An 18,658-nucleotide genomic window follows, 5' to 3' on the forward strand; every position below is an offset into this window, starting at 1 on the left:
GTGTGTGTGTAGTGTAATGCACTGCATGAAATGCCACCTGCTAGGGTGAGAGGAGATGTAAAGGAGCTCTCACTGCAGTGTTCCTCCTCTGCCATCTCTGCAAACTCTTCACTGTTTGATCCTACCTTCATTACAACGTAGAATGAAACAAGTAATTTAAAATGAAAATATTTTAATTTTGGAACTCTATTTCATCACAACCTTTCTGCGCTACCTCAAATAAAAGCAGATTTCATTTACCCAAGAGGATATAACAAAAATTGGAAAAATCAGTAAAGTCCTGATTTTCTTACCAAAAATTGTCGTTGTAGCTGATTCTTCAGAATCTGTGAATTTTAGATCAGATTAAAAAAAAAAAGACCATTATGAAGTTTCAGACACATACATTATCATCCTCAGCAGGCTTTTCTTATATTATCAAAAGTTTACTGCATTCACCAGAAGAGGGCAACACCTGCTCTTTCAGAACAACACTTCCAGGTTGTCAAAAAAGGCAGATGAAACAATCTCCGGTTAAAAAAAAAAGTCACAATTTTATGCACTCAAACAGAATTCGATGCAGGACATTTTTAATTTTTTTTGAGAAATACTGGACAGTTGAAATTGTATAATGTTGCAAAACCACAACTGTATGATGTTAAAGACCCAAGATATGTGCCACACTAGCCTGAAAGCCACAGGCTTATCCTGAGTGTTTTGCTAATTCTGGGAATGGGAATCAAACATACACAGCAAGACGGCTCTAGCTGGGTATGAAGAACTATTCTCAGACTTTTTAATAATAACAATTAGACTTGCCACTTAAAATTTATCCCATTCATATGGATTCTCTTTTCTATCCTGCAAAAAGCAGTGATAAAAAAAAAAAAACTAATTAATTTCAAGTTTGAATCTCTGATTTGAACAGGAACCAGCCAACTATTTATATAGCAAACACTAGCTATCAGATTTTTATATTGTTACACTCAGTATTTTGATCAAAAAGAAATTAGGAAATTTGATATCTTGTTCACATAGCAACTTTAAAGTTGTCCTTTTCAGTCACTGGGTGGTTTTTGATACTGTCAGATACAAGTCAAGTTACAGGTCACAGTTATCACAGAAATATAATCTAAAGAACAGCTGGATGTAAACATGAAGCACTATTTAAAAATATATTTAAGGTGTTTCAACATCTCTCAAAGGCCAAAAGTCATCTTATATGTTACTTACAATAAACAAATTTTACTGTAAAGCTTTTCCTACTGCTGCAGAAGACTTAAATCAGAGATACCAAAAGTCCCTGAAGAAAACTAGATTTTTTAAAATTAAAAATAGTAAACAAGGATTTTCTGAAATGCTAAACATTCATGAATTCATTGCTCCAGTAAAACTATTTTGCTTGCCTTACTGAAAACTGGTAATAGCTTCTTTCCAAAGGATAAATGTGAATACAATTTCTGTAATGAAGGGAGAATCAGAATCATCTCAGTGACTTCATTTTCATTTTCTCTGGAAAATTACTGATGCTATTTGCACCACAAAATTAGCTAAGAAGACACAAGGATGATATGGAATATTAATTTGCTAATGTTTGCATATGCTTAACGATTTCCAAGAATTAAAAAGTATCAGCAGCAGCAATTCTACTCTACACTTTCTAAAACAGAAGAACAATGGGGCAAAATCCCACAGAACCCCAACATACCTGTCATTCTTCTGCTAGGCAGTGTAGCAGTAGTTTCAACTGCAAAATAAGAAGAATTTTTTAGGAACAGAAGATTTTGTATGTATTTGTACACATGCATACACAAACTTTTTAAAACACAACCATTTTAGATGTGGTATTCACCTCACTTCAAAATGGTTTGCAAAACTACTTTGCATCCATTGAGAGTTATATGTCAAGACTTTTTGAAAGCTGGAAGTTGAACACTTTTGAGTTCAGTTTTTTCCTCAGCTCAACTTTTTATACTTATGGAAGATACAGATTAGGCCATAAGCTTTGCCACTTCCATTGCCAGTGTCTTCAGAAGCCTATTGAGCACATTTGCTTGAGTGAAGATGAAGAGGACTAAAAGAGCATCAGCTAAAAATGTAACATGTGACATCATGATGTGCATGCACATCACATCATATATAAATACTCATGTGTCCAAAGTTGCACCACCAAAGAGCATCTACACAGTGAAAGATCAGGCTGCCAGAAAGGAAGCAGCTCAGGTGGATGTGGGCTGGGATGAAAAGGTGGGCTATTTCCAGCTCAATGGGCCCACCAAACATGTCCCCAGGGACACCCAGGGAGAGATGCAACACACAGATGGGTTCTTGATCCATCAACTCTTGTTTGATCCAAGGGGGGGATGTGACAGTTGAGGCCATGACACTCATGAATGTGAAACATGATGTCATCAAGTGAGCCAAATGACTAAAGCCTCCCTGGAATAAAGGTGGTGGCTGGGCTATAAGTGAGGAGGCCCAGCAGATCAATTAAACCACACCACTGCAGGGAACCTGCCACCAAGGCAAGTGCTATGTGCTTCCTGTGGTGGAGGAAAAGTGGCAGACAGCTCCAAATGTTCCCTGCAGCCTGTCACTGCTCAAAACACCATTGTGGGCCTTGAAAAAGAAGTGGTAACACAGCATCACCTATACTTAAAGCACTGTTACCTATTTCAGCACCTTTAATAGGTGAGACCCTGTCTGGGCAAGGAGGAAGAAAAGCTCCTCTCAAGTCACTGAACCTGGTGGGACACTAAGCACAGTCAGGATTCAAGCCCAAGGGTAGCAGAAGAAGGGAGAGATTCTCTCCAAATTGCAGGAGTAGGTGGACAGTTTCTCCACAGGTAATGCCTTGATACCTGGCCAGTCCATCACTGCCATCACTGCCCATCACACTGGTGGGCACTAAACTGTGCCACACAGCCCACGTGCAACTGGCACTCCCCAGATCCTTGGAGTCATCCCTGCTGTCCATGTTGCTGTAGATTACCTCCACCACTGCTAATGCCCTCAGATACTGACACCTCCCTTCTTCCATCAGTGGTCAGTGCTGGTGCACTTGCACCTGCAGTCAACACAACCATCCTCAAACTCTGAATTCAGTCATGCAAGCTGAAATCTCTGTGGGACCTCCAGCAACAAATCACTTGAAGATGACACAGAGGAAAGTGCCCCAAGGGAACAAATTCCTAGGCAGCAAGGTATGCAGGACAATTTGGGCAGGTGCTACAGCAGTATTCACCTCTGATGGCATGGGAGTTTGCACCCAAACAGCCAAGGAATCCTGGTGAGAAGGCAGACCACTTGCAGGAGGGATGTCTTGCTTACACCAAAGACAGGGACTTTTGGCACCGTGTTGGGTCCTGGCATACACATACCAGGCCTGTGTCCCGCACTCTGGAAGGGGCAATAGGATCTCTGGATGTAAGGAAAAACAAATGGATGCTGCAGCAGAATCAGAGATACAGCCCTAACCATAACAGTCAAGGGGGAGCTATGGAAGTGGAGGATGACCCAGCTAGGGAAGGAGGAAGAAGATCCTCTGGAGGTGATGTAGGAAGACAACTCAGAAGAGGCAGCCTGTTCATAAGAACAGGAGAAGCAAATGACAGAAATCATAAATGAGACAGAAAATTAACCAGTCCCTATTCCTGAGCAAGGTGTGAGATGCACAAAGCAGACAGCTGCAGCCAGGTAAGCAGGTTGCTGCCTGGCTACCCCAATGGGATACTGGGATACTGAGACCAATGACCTGAAGTCAGAGACAACGTGAGAGCTTGACAAGATGAAAAAGTCAGTTCAATTTTGTTGAATGTCATACAAGCATGAAGCTAAAAGCAGCAACTCTAAAAAACATGGCAGGATGAATACATGGAAATTGAATTAATTGCACTACAGTTTTTTAGGAGTTTTCTATGAAACTTAGTTTTAGTTAATTTACATCCTGAGTAGAAATTTTCTTATGCAGAAGAAAGAGACAGAGAAGCAAAATTCTTAGCAAATTAATACATACTGATTAGGTTAAAGTGTAAGCAAAAATTCACACCTTTATACATATCAATCTACTGAATTTAAACTCCTTCAGTAAAGATAAAACAAAGTTACATCAAACATCTCTTTTGAGACAACTAGGATTCTACCTACAGAGAAGTAACATTTCTCTTTTTCACAACTGGAACTGTGTGAACTTGATAGCTCATGAAAATCTAGATATAACCCTAATTTTATAGTACTTTTCCAGAAAATTAGGACTTCTCACTATATAGTAAGTCCAGACAAAAAACATATTCATATATTCCTGTAAGGTAAGTGTTCTAGAGCTCTTATGTACAAGTGCTGTTACTTTAACATTGTAAAGTAATTGCAAATTACAGATTCTATAAAATTATTTTCTTGGCACCTACTGTAGGCTTGGGGAAGACCCCTAACACAACATCAAGACAATACCAAGTTTAATATGCAGAACTGAACCAGTGGTCAGATGAAACTATTCAGTATTGTTCAAATAGCAAATAACTTTTTCAGGTAGAATGGTGTGAATAAAGATAATTGACTGAACTGGTTAGAGAAGGAAGTATCATTCCTTCTCTAATCAGAGAAGGAAGGATGGGCAATCTGATTTTCCTACCACTGCAAGTAAATTCTATCTCCAAAAGTACCTGTTATGCATCCTGTCTTAATCAGTGCAAAAGCTGTTATCTCCAAAAAAATCTCTGGAGGAAACTAAATTCTCAAAAGGAACCCACCTGAATATGCAGCCTCAGAGCAAACACCACTACACTGCTTCATCTGCCCATTTAAAAGCTAAAATCTGTTCAGGGAATCTAACTTTAAGATCTTTCTCACAAACTCTTGTGGAGTCAGTGGAGACATTCCTGCTGTATACAAGGTGTCTTTTGTATCTTCCATATCCCTTCAACCACCTTGAGAATTTTTGAGAATATAAGTAGTACCCTGAGCTAGGTACAAAAATTGTTCATTAACAATTTGGTTTTGCAAGTTAGTAAAATGACAGTGAACTGTAAAAATGCCAAATGCTTTTTTTAATAGCACATCTAGCAGCACAGGGAGTAAAACAAGCTAAACACAAGCCATGAATATGGAGCTGGCAAATGCAGCAACTGATGATGGTGTGCATCATCCGAGAGGCACTTTTTAATGGACACCAGTCTAACCATGACTTCTCTCACAGCACAACAGTGATATGCCTACAGCTGCCAGAAATTATCCATGAGTATGAGACTTGTCAAGGCTTGAGTATGGACTTATCAAGGTCCAGCTTTAAGTTCATTAACCAAGTCTTTAATCAGAATCACCTTAGCATACAGAAAGGAGGAAGGAGGAAAGACTTATATATAAGTTTATTTATTAACCCTCCTCCTTTGTTAAGAACCAGAAAAAAAAAGTGAATAGATTTATTTAGAGAAGGATTAGAGTTCAATCCAAAATACCCCTAAAGTTGGCATGTAAAAATGAAAGTAAAGTAACTCAAGATGTGTTTGTTACAAGCTAACAGAAAATTTATTGCCCTTAGGTTGTTTACTATTGATAAGAGCATGAAAATCCTTATATACATGAAACTTCCATTCATTTGCTTTATGGATTTTATTTGCAACACTGTTAGTTTAGGATCACCAAATCAATATAACTAACATATCCTGTTCCAAAACAAAGGATTACACATTGTAATAATACTTAGCTACCTTTTCCCTATTAGAAAACACTCCTAAAGATTCAAACAGTAATTAAAGAGAGACTGTTACTCCTTGCTTTTGTTGCAAGGTAGATAGAATAGGCCCCCACAGGGAATGTTTGGTTTCTTTTTGAGGGAAAAGGCAACTTGATTAAATGAGATAAGCACCGATTCTGTTACTAACATGCATCATTAGAAACAAAAGCAGCAAGTCCTTTACTGTCTCCATATCACTTTGTACTGTTCTGACACAAATAGCAAGCTAAGCCACGACCTGGGAATCCCATCTGTGTTCCACAGGTATGAAACTGGTTTAGCAGCTCTCACCATGGCTGCAAAAATTGTGGCAACCTTCATTTCCCAGTGACTTCATCTGACAATGGGAAGCAGTGTAACTTCAGCAGCTCCAGACTGGCAGGAGACCAAACCTACTAGCAGTACTTAAGGTTAGGTGTGCAAGCTGATGTAGCTCTGAGAGAGATCAGTACCTGGCCCTGTCTGAAAAAATACCCTTGTGCTTACAGCATTCCTTAGCATGACAGCTTTTAATTCTCAGGCTACTGGATCTTTTAGGATGGAATGGTCTCCACATGTCCTGCTGAAGCTGTTTAACCAAGCAAAGCAGAATTCATTGAAAAATGAATTCAGTGAAAGGGAAAGAAAGGCAGAAGGAGGCTCTGTAACACAGTGACCAAGATGGGACAGATGGTTCTGGTGCTTACAGCAAAAGCACTGTGACTCAAAGTGTATCATTTGTTCAGTAGCTCAGGCACAGGACACAGCCCTTAAAGCATGAAAGGTGTACAGTGCTATATCTCCACGTGTGATGATTAAAAAAGGTCCTTTTCTTCAATCTACCTTCAATCTAACTTATGAGCAGTATACCCTTTCTTAAATTTTTTGGAAATGCAACACCGTTTCTGATTCACCTGTCTTTGGGCAACCCAGTCTGTGAGAAGCAGTTCAGTTTTTCCAGGGTGCAGAAGTGAGAAGCAGCTGGAACCTGGCTGCTGATAACAATATGGGGCAAGAACGACAGTACTGGCAGCAGTTTCCTGTCCGCCTGTCTCAGGGGAACAGTGCTGCTGCTGACTAATGCTGTTTCACCTAACACTTCATTATCTCCTTTAAATCTTTGCAGAAAGCATCCTTTGAGCAAGCCTGAGACTGGGCAAGCAACTATTGGGCTTTCTTTGGAGGAGAAAGGGTTTGAAATTTAGTGAACTCCAGTCTCCCCCTGCCCAGCCTGTGCCACAGGTGAGGAGGGGCAGAGTGAAGGCTGTGCCAGCTGGCCTCTGCCTCAGGAAACATGGGAGAGAATGCAGGGGCAGCTCCAGACACCAAACAGGGACTAAACACTACGGAGCAGAACAGCCCTGCCAATCTGTAGAAGCACAACAGCATTCCTGGCAGAGAAACATACATTCCCGGACTTATATGTGTAGGGCTTAGAGAAGAGTGACTAAAATTTTACTTATATTAATTAAAAAGCATGCCAAAAATGAAAACAGTTTGTATTAGTACCCTGACCTCTTTGTTCAAAGTGCAGGTAGTCTTAACTATGTTCACCTCTCACAAACAGATAACAGCAAATGGAAGAATCCCAAGGGACACCTCGGTGGTTATGTAATTTGGTCTCCTGAAGCCACAGTACTTGGCTGTCACCACACAATGACATGAGACAACCATGACTGTATGTTGCTGCTAAGATCAGTTTTGACTTACACATAAAAATAAAAATACAAGGAAATTCATAAATGTCAGATTTTCTAAATAAGAAATTACAGCACACTTACAGTGCTGAAAGTTTTTTCACCAAAAATTCAACTGAGTCAGTCAGCAGAATTGATTTGCATGAAAAATTCCCACCAGAAAGGCCAAAGCCAATCTTTTAGTTCCAAATATCTATATAGATATGTAGTATCACTTTCTGGGTTATGTAGTTACAAGCATTTAAGACTTAAAATGTCAGTTCCACATTGCAATTTCTAAGTCTATACAGATCCTCTGCTAGACATTTTTACAGGCACCAGTTAACCTGTTTTTACAGCAGTTACTAGAACTGTGCAGCAGCCACTGCACTGTTTGCATTCTCATGAACAAAACTGGGTAGCTTAAACAGCAAAATTTCAAAAGGATGCTGATGTTCTAAAACCCAATTATTTGCAGAAACAGGCACTGAAAATATGACATTCAATTCTCCTATTCAAATTAAATCCATATTTTCCATGAAGAGATTGGGTCCTTTTAACATTTGACAAGTCTTTCAGCCGAATAAATGTTCTGCCAAATGAACCATTCTGTCACACAAGGCATTAATAACAATAACACATAAAAAACCTCCACAAGTTTACAGTTGTTAGTTGTACACTGGAAACTTTAGCCTACTTGACTTTCTATGTAAGGTAGATTTTGAGGCACATTGGATATAAGTTCATAGGATAAAACTTAAGTGCAATCTTAGTTTTATGTTTTGGTGTCCCTCATGACATCTTGTTTCTGCTCTGACCCCCTGAGGTGGCACCATGGAAGAAAGGACGAATTACCACTGGCCACTAGACAGAAACAAATGCCAGAACTTGTTCACATCAGGCTCAGTCACTTGGGGCCAGTTCATTTTAGTATCCTTAATAGAAAATTTAGACTGAGTATTTTTAACTCAGCTTTGATGTTTCACTGCTTGTAAGAAATTAGGTTATAAATAAAGCTTTTATCTGTTTGTGAAAAGCAGTACATTAGATACTGAGGTGAATCAATTTACCACTTCTCTGGAAGGCTGATTTCCAAAAAATCACTCTGTTTGGTATCACAAGAGGAGGAAGGAATGAGAGCAAAGAAAGGGAAGGTCAAACATGCATTATGTTAATATGTACAAAGAAAAGTGGCACATGACTCATCAAAAAGGCACTCCAAAGTTAGGTATTTTTTCCCATCACATTTCCTTCAAGAGCTTCTAGGTTTCCTTCAAGGTTTCTTTAGAATTCTGTCCTTACAGTTCTAGGGGGGGAAAATGGCATTGGGGTAAATAATTTGCTTTTTCATCTTCTGCTTTCGTGATCCACTCAGTAAACATGATAATACAGCCCAAGGTTTGGTAGCCAACAGACTGGGATGCAGACTGGATGAGTGGATGAGGGACAGCTGCATTTCCACTTCTTCCCCAAGGGTGTAGTCCTGACACACCACCCTCCCTTCCAGGAAAGGTGATCCTGTCATCAGACCGGCACACAGTTGGGAAATCTTTAAGTGGGATTACACGAGCCTAACACCTACCTTCCACATCTGCAAACTAGAACAAAAGCCCAAACTGAAGTTTTTCTCTTCCTTGAGAATGCAGAAGCAAAATGGTCACAGTGGGTAGAGCACAGGTCACTTCCCATTTCTGCCATCAGCATTAAATTGCTCTGTACCCAGAAGTGTGGAAACCCCCTCCAGCAACACCAGTAGCAGGCTCAGCAATATTGAAAGTCAAAAGAGTATGTGAAAAAGAGAAGGCAACATCTAAATGTTGAAGTTTGGACAGTTTAGAGAAATCAAAAATGCCACAATATACCCACTGAATTTTAATTAGGATAAAAAGCAACCAAAAGCAACAGGCTAAAAGTTACAGCACCAATATCACAATGAGACAGCAGTGATACTATTTACAGCTATGTCCCAGATCATCTATTTTATTTATTCATTGAAATTTGGTAAAGATAGCCCATCATACCTGTGCTCCTTGCATAAATGCACAGCGTAACAGTTTGGATATTTGTATTTGGACTAAGAAAGTTACTGTTTAATGTATAACTGAAATGATTAATGTTTAAACAGTGCATTTCACTGTCAAGTTATTATTAAAGGCAACTTAAAAATACCATATGTAAAAATGAAAACAGAAGAGCTGGTATTTACAGGTGATTAGAGTTTATTTTCAAGGATTTAGCACTTGAAACTCATTTATTTTCTTGTGTGTTTGTTCTCTTAAATTACCCCAAACTTTAGATTACTTAGTAGACTTTTTTCTTGGATTATACAGAGTGACATTATTCATATTGTCCACAATAAAGTATGTAGCTACAGAGGAATCATTCATCAAGGAACAAGATGAAATTTTCCAAGGTTAGAATATGGAATGGTAAGCACATCTTTCTTCACTTAGGCATTTTTAAATACCAGGAGGTGATCTGTAAAGTGAGGGACATTCAACCTGCACTCTTCTCTCTATATCACAGCTGTTATGGTACTTCTGACTCTTAGCAAGAGGGGAATTATCAAAGGAAGATGAGGAATGTATGTGGAAGGCCAGTGACACACAAAGTGCATGACCTCCTTCCCTCTCTGGCCCTGCCTGCAGCACTTACACCCGCTCAGCGTGCAGTGGCCACACCAAGCAGAGAGCCAGAAGAATCTGTCACTGGAAGGAGCCAGAGTCTCATCTTGAACTCAGATAAAAAAGTTCACTATTGAGAACCATTAGTCCAAAAAATGTGATCAGCCTCATCACAAAGTGGGAAGCAGTCAGATATGTCCTTTCTTGCAAATCTTCAGATGCATAAAATATGTAGCTACTGCAAAGGTAATCCCAGCCACTTCTGGGCAGTCAGCTACTTGGTTAAAGTTAAGCATACTTTTAAATGCTAAGCATGTGTGTGAATCTTACCACAATCAGGATTTTGATCCTTATTAGACCTCAAATGGTTAAAAAAAAATTAATAAATTTTTGGTAATTTGAAAACTTTCACTCAAATAAATTATAAAACCTAAAGTAAAAGAATCAGAAGAGTCAACAAAAACAAAGACAGGAAAATTGATGCTAAGTAAATCAAGACTTATTAATGGAATGGGTCACTGCTGATGTGACACCAATTAGACAATGGCTTACACTGCACAAAGGCTTTGAGTGGTTAAGCAAAGAAGAAATCACAGAAATTACAGTAGCCTTTGACAGAACATTTTACAAATAATTGTTTTATGTAGGCACAAAATGCCAACCAGGTCACAAAAAGAATTTGTGAAACTTGTCCTGCGGCACAATTATGACTAATGCACCACTTCCTTTTGACCTTTTGTGCCTACAGAGGACTTTCCTAAACTTTAGCCCTTTGCCACTTACGTTCCTTGATGATGTAAAATTAGATCCTTGTGCAGACTTACTACTCAAAGTCCTTCTGCTTTAACACAAAACAGAGAAGTTTCTCAAATCAAGTAATTTTTACACAGGTGTTGGGAGGAACTTACTGAAAGAAATCAGATTGTAAGAGTAGTAGCAGCATCAATTAAAATCAGCTGACAGACTATTAGACATTTCTACTGTAAAAGCTTTGTTATCTATTGACTGGTATTTGCTGAATATATGTTTTTCACAGAATGACTTGGGGAGGGTAATCAGCTAAAATGCATCTATTATTGAAGGGAGGCAAATAAACTGTAAAAAAATTCCAGCAAGCATCTCTTTGAAAAGCTGTTAATGTCTCAAGTTATCCAGAGGAGATAACTTACATCTGGCAGTAGAGATGATCTCTATACTGAAACAAACTTACATCTGGCAGTAGAGATGATCTCTATACTGAAACAAACTCCTGTCAGCATAGTTATTGAATCTGGCTAAGCAACAAAGCTTTGGAAACCATGCATCTTATACAATCACTAGGAGAGCTCTTGCAGGTAGACAAAGGATTCCACAAACCACTAAATGATGACTTCGAAAATCATTAATCAGTTAGGGATGGAGATGGACACTACCTCAAGCTGCCCTGTGATGGTCAAGGATGCTCAATATTCAGGGCAGAAATTGCTGGAAGAGAAAACAAGGAGTTTGTCCCTCTGTGCATCAGTAAAAGACAATCAGAAGCTCCACTCTGACTGAGATTTTCCCCACTGTCCAGACAGACAAACCTCTCTCAGACTTCCTTTGTATGTCTGGTAGACAGAATGTTCCTCCTTTCAGCCTTAGGACTGTGCTCCTTCAAGCACAGCCAGACATAAGTAAAAGAAAGATCCTTTCCTCAGCTCCTTTCCCAAGTCACACAACTCCACAAAGAGGATGTGCTCCCAACTACAGCATCAAGGCAAGCAAAGGCATTTCATTCAATACAAACCACTGCTAGCAGCCTTCTCCATGAGTCCTGGTTGGTTGGACAGATTTGTTTCTCTCCCAGAAAAAGAAATCTGGTCACCTTATTTTACTGTCCTTACTAGGACACTTTGAATCAGGAAGTGGTTATAAATTACATAGATAAAAGATATTTTTTTGAATCTGCATGAAATAAATCGATGCATTTTTTAAGGATAAAGGTGATGAAGATTAAGACTGGTGTCACATTTAAACTGAATCACTGATGCTATATAAAAATTCTAGGAAACAATAATTGAGCTATTCACATTAAAATCTCTCAGGGGATAGTATAATTTCCAATGATTTATAAATTGCATTCCATCAAAGCTTGATTCAAGTTTGTGGTTTTTACCAACAGATATGATAGCAAAAGCTAAAAAGGATTATTCTTTTGCTTCAACTCAATTTCTCTGAAAATAAAATCTTGGATTGTGTTGATTCAAAGGATTTTATGGTACTTTTTCAGGGAAGAAGGAAAAATTGAGAAATGTGTGAGAAACCATTTGGTCATTTTAATAAAGGAGACATTACTGATAGTGATAAAGAAATTGGATCCTCCTGTAATTTTTTGCAGATGTAGACCCTACCAGCTGAAGATGGTGTAATGTGCCAGTTGAAGCACTGAAAAGTTGCCCTTATTGAAATTTTGTCCCAGCAAATGTGTAGAATGAGAACCAGCAATGCTTTCCTCTGTATTTATTCCCTGAACAGAAAATGTGTAAATTAATTATTTTAAGATGAAATTGATATATGCCCCAGTACTCCATGGAATTTTAGTTGCATGCATCCTGCGCTCATATTACACAAATGGTTGACAGACAGAAAAGTTGAAGTAAGTTGAAAGGCTTTAAAGGACTGATGCTATACTTTTTTGTTTGGATAAAAACTAGTGAAAGCAGCAGGTCCTCACATGATCTCATCAAGAATTTGATTTTGATTTTAGAAATTATTTATAGACTGAGATTTTGTAAAATCTGGAAGAGAAATGCTAGACACACTCAGATCAACTTTTGACTGAATTACTATTTCAAAAGCAGTGCAGTGGTACTTACCACATTGCAAAGAGTTATCCTCTTCTACTGTCGTGTTATAGATCCAATCCTCCTTTCTCCAGCGTATAACACCACTATCCTGGCAGTCCTCAGATTGTGTTATATTTGCCTTGTCCCACATTCTGAACAGGTACAGCTCCCCAGTCATACCCTGGCGAGGTGCTGCAGCTGTGCCTTGCAGCTTTGAACAGCCAAGTAAGAACTGGCCTCTTGCAGGCAAAGAAAATTTCCCATTTAGTTTCTTGTGTAATTTTACTGTTCCATTTATGAATAACTTCACCTCCTCATTGTCACTTTTCCACTGGATACATATTTGGTTCCAGGTGTTTTTATGAAGCCTTATTGATGTGCTTATTTGTTTTCCAAACAACCATATCTTCAATTTACCACGATCTCCTATAAGTCCAAGATCAAACTTATTTGCAGAGAGATTGGTGTGAAGAGTTTTTTCAGCATATACATATGCTGTCCATTGATTGTTAGAGGAATACAGCTTGAGGTGCACACAGACAAGGAATTCTCTCAAGGAATGCAGAGAAATTCTTGGTGACATACTCCAAGGATCTTCACACGCAGTCTTAAAGACGGCTTTGTATCGCCCTAGGAAATCCTCCTGATCTAAATAAAGAAAAGGTGATTTGTAAAACCTTTAGGTCTTAAAAAAGATCCTTTATATAAAAGTTATTCTTCCATATAGTATTGTTTCTAGGCATTTTCCTAGGAATTTTCAAAACAACACATTAAGAAAGATCTTGTAACCCATTCCTTTAGATTTATTTTTGTGGTAGGGAAGTGACAAATTTGGAAGCAGTCAATAAATCCTAGCTGCCCACGAAAACTTTGAAGTAAAACTTATGCACAAGAACAAGGACGACCATGTAGAATCACAGAATCATTTAGGCTGGAAAAGACCTCCAAGATCATCCAATCCAACTGTCAACCCAGCACTGCCATGTCCACCACCAAACCATGTCCCCAGGTGCCACTTCTACACATCTTTTAAGCACCTCCAGGGATGGTGACTCAACATCTTCCCTCTGCACCATGGCTCAATGCTTAGCAACCCTTTCCATGAAGAAATGTTTCCTAGTATCCAATCTAAACCTCTCCTGCTATAACTTGAGGCCACTTCCTCTCATCCTATTGCTGGTTACTTCAGGGAAGAGACAGAGCCCCATTTGGCTATAACCTCCCTTAAGGTAGGGAGCAATAAGAGTCTCCCATGAGCCTTCTTTTCTCCAGGCTAAGCAATCCCAAGTCCCTCAGTTGCTCCTCACAGGATTTGTACTCCAGAATCTTCACCAGCTCCATTGCCCTCCTCTGAACATGCTCTAGCACCTCAATGTCTTTCTTGAAATGAGCGGCCCAAAACTGAACACAGGATTTGGGATACCAGTGCCAAGTACAGGGGGACAGTCACTGCCCTGGTCATGCCGGCCACACTATTGCTGATCCAGGTCAGGATGCCATTGGCCTTCTTGGCCACCTGGCACACACTGGCTCATGTTCAGCAGCTGTTGATCAACACCTCCAGATCCTTTTCTGTAATGCAGTTTTCCAGCCACTCTTCCCCAAGCCTGTAGTACTGCAGGGGATTGCTGTGACCCAAGCACAGGACCTGGTACTTGGCCCTGCTGAAATTCATACAACTGAGGCTTTACTCTGCTCCTCATCCCTGTCTTCCAGCTCAAGGGGCTGGGTACTCTGAGACCAAGGCAAAGAAAGCATGAAGTACACCAGCCTTTTCCTCACCCTTTGTCACCACATTTCCCCTTTAACCCAATAAAGGCTGGAGATTCTCCTTCGCCATTTTCTTGTAAAGTATTCATACAAATATTTTTTGTTTTTATGGCAGTAGCCAGATTCAATGTTCCTTGTGTTTTGGCCCTTCTGATTTTCTCACTGCCTAACCTTAAGGCATCCTTGTAGTCCTCCTGAGTTTCCTGCCCCTTCTTCCAAAGGTCATATAATTCTTCTTTCCTGAGTTCCAGCCAAAGCTCTCTGTTCAGCTAGGCTGATCATCTTCCCCACTGGCTCATCTTCTGCTTCTTTGAGCTGCTTCTGCCCCTTGGAGAATTCCTTCTTGAAGCAGAAGTCCAGCCTTCCTGGACTCCTTTGCCCTTCCCAAAAGACTCCATCAACCAATCCCCTAAACATGCCAAAGTCTCCCTTCCAGAAGTCCAAGGTGGCAGTTCTGATGAGTCCCCTCCTTAAGTCTCCAAAAATCAAAAGCTAATAATTTTGTAATTGCTGAGGCCTCCAACCATACATTATCCATCAACCCTCACTATTCATAAACAACAGGTCCAGCAGGCACCTTCCCAAAAAAACAAGTAGTTCCAGACAATGCCTCAAACACTGAAACTTGATTGTAACTGCTCAATTCTTGTAGGTGCCTCATTTCTTTCATTGTCCCAGTATAGGAAAGGACAGACTTTTGTGGTTGTAGATGTGAACTCTTTGGAGATGACTCTTATTTTGTGGAAAGATGCACACTTCAATTGCATAATCATTATCATGGCTGCTTGCTTTATAGTGTACACAGCAGCAACAAAAGAAGAAAAAGTTCCTTTGGAACATGAGATGGAACAATAGAAAAATTAAACAGCCTGTCAGATGTTCAGCCAGTGCAAGAGAACACACTACTGACACCTTTAAGGAGGTAACTATTTATCAATATATGCAGAGCTTTTATGAACGCTCCAGAAGATGTATGGGATTAATCATGACTGGTCAGGGTTAAAAAGCAGAAAAATTTCATCCAACATAGGAAAAAGCCTTTTCCATTAGCTCCTCTGTAAGAAGAAAAACTTCCAGGCAACTTGGATCAGGGTTTTTTTTCCAGGGTAGGTTATGTTCATAGTCCTAGTTAGCTGTCAAGATCACAGCCAGTTCTTCTGTAATGCGCTCAGGCAACCAGAGCGCCAGCTTTCATTAGACCAGTTCTGACAACTTTTCTGTCTCTTGACCTCCAGGCTCTCAAATTTATTTTTCAATAGCAACAAGGAAAAACAAGGAGAAAGTTCCTAACTTCCAAGTGCAACTTTATAGGTACAACCTACCAGAAACATTTGAAACAGAAAATAGATCAATCCAGTTTCATGGAAAGTCATTGATGCCTATTCTTGTTGCATCCTATAGATCTGAGAATCTCTCTGTGATGCTAACTAGCAGAAGTTTGCAGGCATTTTTCACAACTTGGAATCGTTCCTGAAGTTCAAAATACGTGACAGAAGTGCTATGCAAGGCCATAGACGAAACAAAAACTCTCTGGGTACACGCTACAATTAGATGAAAATCCTATATAGCCGACAGTGGATTCTGAATGGTGAGTTAATACTTAGATTGGTTCTAAATGGCAAAGGAGAAGAAAGACACACTTGACCCAACAGCAAGCCTCCCCTGCCTAACCCTGCAGCATGAATTCACTCATTCAGTTTGGCCACTTGTCAGAGTCTGAAGGCAAAATCTGGGATACCCAGCTAAGAATACTTCAAAAAAATTAAAAACTAATTTTTAAAATTACTTAAAAGCTGGATGAGGAAGACTGGACGGGAGGGGAAAGTGTCACAGAATATGAGATTTTTCAAAATGGGGACTCAAATATACCTACCTTTTTTATGTAAAATTAGAACAGATGTCCATCTGACAACATGGACAGGTCATAAGGAAACTGATTTTATAAAGGAAATAGCCAGCTAGTTACATGCCAATACTGGGGACACATTCTTTCCAAATAAAAAAATTGCTCAAGTCTTTCATTATTAAGTAGAAATTGACTGGTAAGGGAAGTTTCCTGACACAGCTTCAAAACTTGAAGTTACTGTTAACTATCCAGATTGACAGACTGGAATTCCATTCCTGAGCAAAAATATTAATCAGAACTTGAAGTATCAGCAGCAGACTTGGCTTGGGAAGTGAATGAATTCTGAGAGAGGCTTGATTTCATGTTAAGCATTAAAGCAGTGTTGATATGCAAATAGTGGACTAAAGGGCAGCTAATTTCTATTACATTTTTTAGGGGAATTGTGACTTCAAAGTTGTCGAGGGAGCCAGAGTAGACACAAACTTGTAGATGAAAAACAGTTGTACGACAGCCAAGAGAAATTATGCAAAATGACATCAATCTGCTGATGATTCTTCTGGTCTGCTTTATATAATCCAAAAAGATTGCTGTTGATCAAGATGCAAGGCCTGAAGAATTAATTTAAACTAAGAAAAGTGTTTACATAGAAAGGTCTACCCTTCTGGAAACTGGAAAGATGGCCCATTTTGCTCTAAACAGTCATTTAAAAAAGTGTCAAAAAGAGATGTCAAAATCAAGAGAATGGATACCAATACTATCTGAATTGTTGCAAGGCTGGAAATTTTAATATGCTTCATCTACTGAAAGAATGCTGAAAAAGCAGAAAAGAAATTGTAATCATAGTCAGAAAACGCACTTTGTTGTTCCAAGTGAGTGCAGTACAGCATTATGTTAGAAATTAATTATCAGTATTATCTTGAATAAGTCTCCTTGCCATGTGGGTGGATGCATTGTAAGCAAGAGATGACGTTACAGTAAAGCCTTTAGAAGATCTGTTAATCATCACTGACTTTCTCCAGCAATGGTGGCTGTGGGCTGTGACCCACCCTTGACCATGGAACCGAGGAGCTGGAACTGCCTGTGCTCTAACAGAGGCATTCCTGGAGTCTCTTTGCATGCAGACAATGCAACAAATTCAGAAAAGTAGCCATGAACACAACTTTACAGCACAGAAAAGGGAGCATAATGGGAAGAATGCTTCAAACAGCTCCAGAGTAAGAAAAATCCAGAGTAAGGAAAATCTAAATAATTATAATAATTAAAAAAAAAAAAAAAAAAAAGGAAAAAACCCCAACCACAATTTGCAGTGAAGGAAACTCCATTCAGTAGTAATCATGGGCTGACTGTTCAATGTCTTTTGCTGTATTTGGGCACATAAGCCTTTTCAGAAATGAAAATTTTTTCTTCTTACTATACTTATCTCTAAGAGATAGAAAACCTGGGGGTTTTGTCCTCACTTAAGCTAAAAGCATGTATTTAACAAGCATGTTCTCTTAAGCCCTAAAAGAAATCCTGAAATGTATGCACATGCTTCTAAATGTTTAAAATTCATTTTCTGAGAATGACAATATAAACCCAAAATGCATCTCTTTCTTTTTTCTAAACAGTTTTAGACAGTGATAATTGTCATCTTTACAAAAGATAGCCATTAGGTATTAAGAATTAGGTAGGTATTAAGAATTAGACCTACGGGAGCAGATTCTCTCACTACATGAGCACTAGTGTTATTTTCCTTCTCTTACTAATAACCTCTGGATCAGTATACAGCTGAGCATTCTCTTGAATAAAAATAGTCACAAGTTTATATGTCTGCACAATCTGGCTTTTAACTAGTAACAGTAGTTATTAACTTCCTTGCAAGTGTTTGCCACCTGTGAGACATTTGGCTCGCTACAGTCCATTAAAATGACGTCAAAAGACTCTGGTATACTCACATATTCCATCTCGAGCTCATAACTCTTGTTTATAAAAAGCCTAAAACACTAAACTTTCTACATGTGGGTCACCTGATTCTGTTGAATATTTTAAAAATCTGAAGCTAAATCCCCAAAATCAATTTCATCCCTCCTTTTCATTCACAGTTCTATTTGTTTAGCTGGGGATAAACAACATCACCTTATCCAGCATCCTGAGCATCAAAAAGAACACAGGAAGTTCTTCCCTCTTCGTATTTTTTGGAGAGCACAAACATACTTTGACATCTCAGATGAGGAAAGAACTGAGTAGAGATGCTGCTGACACTACTT

General features: G+C 39.1%; 1 protein-coding gene across 1 annotated transcript in view; it reads right to left on the reverse strand.

Annotated features, from left to right (window-relative positions):
- The window catches only part of ADGRG2 (adhesion G protein-coupled receptor G2), a 56,426-nt gene that overhangs the window by 25,118 nt on the left and 12,650 nt on the right, over window positions 1–18,658 (reverse strand). The window contains exons 3-5 of the mRNA XM_058045482.1: window positions 12,827–13,444; window positions 1,688–1,726; window positions 294–326 (exon numbers count right to left, since the gene is read on the reverse strand). Coding sequence (XP_057901465.1) covers window positions 294–326; window positions 1,688–1,726; window positions 12,827–13,444 — 690 coding nt within the window. The remainder of the gene's footprint in view (window positions 1–293; window positions 327–1,687; window positions 1,727–12,826; window positions 13,445–18,658) is intronic.

This window comes from Melospiza georgiana, chromosome 2, assembly GCF_028018845.1.
Source record: "Melospiza georgiana isolate bMelGeo1 chromosome 2, bMelGeo1.pri, whole genome shotgun sequence".
Classification (NCBI taxonomy): Eukaryota; Metazoa; Chordata; class Aves; order Passeriformes; family Passerellidae; genus Melospiza; species Melospiza georgiana.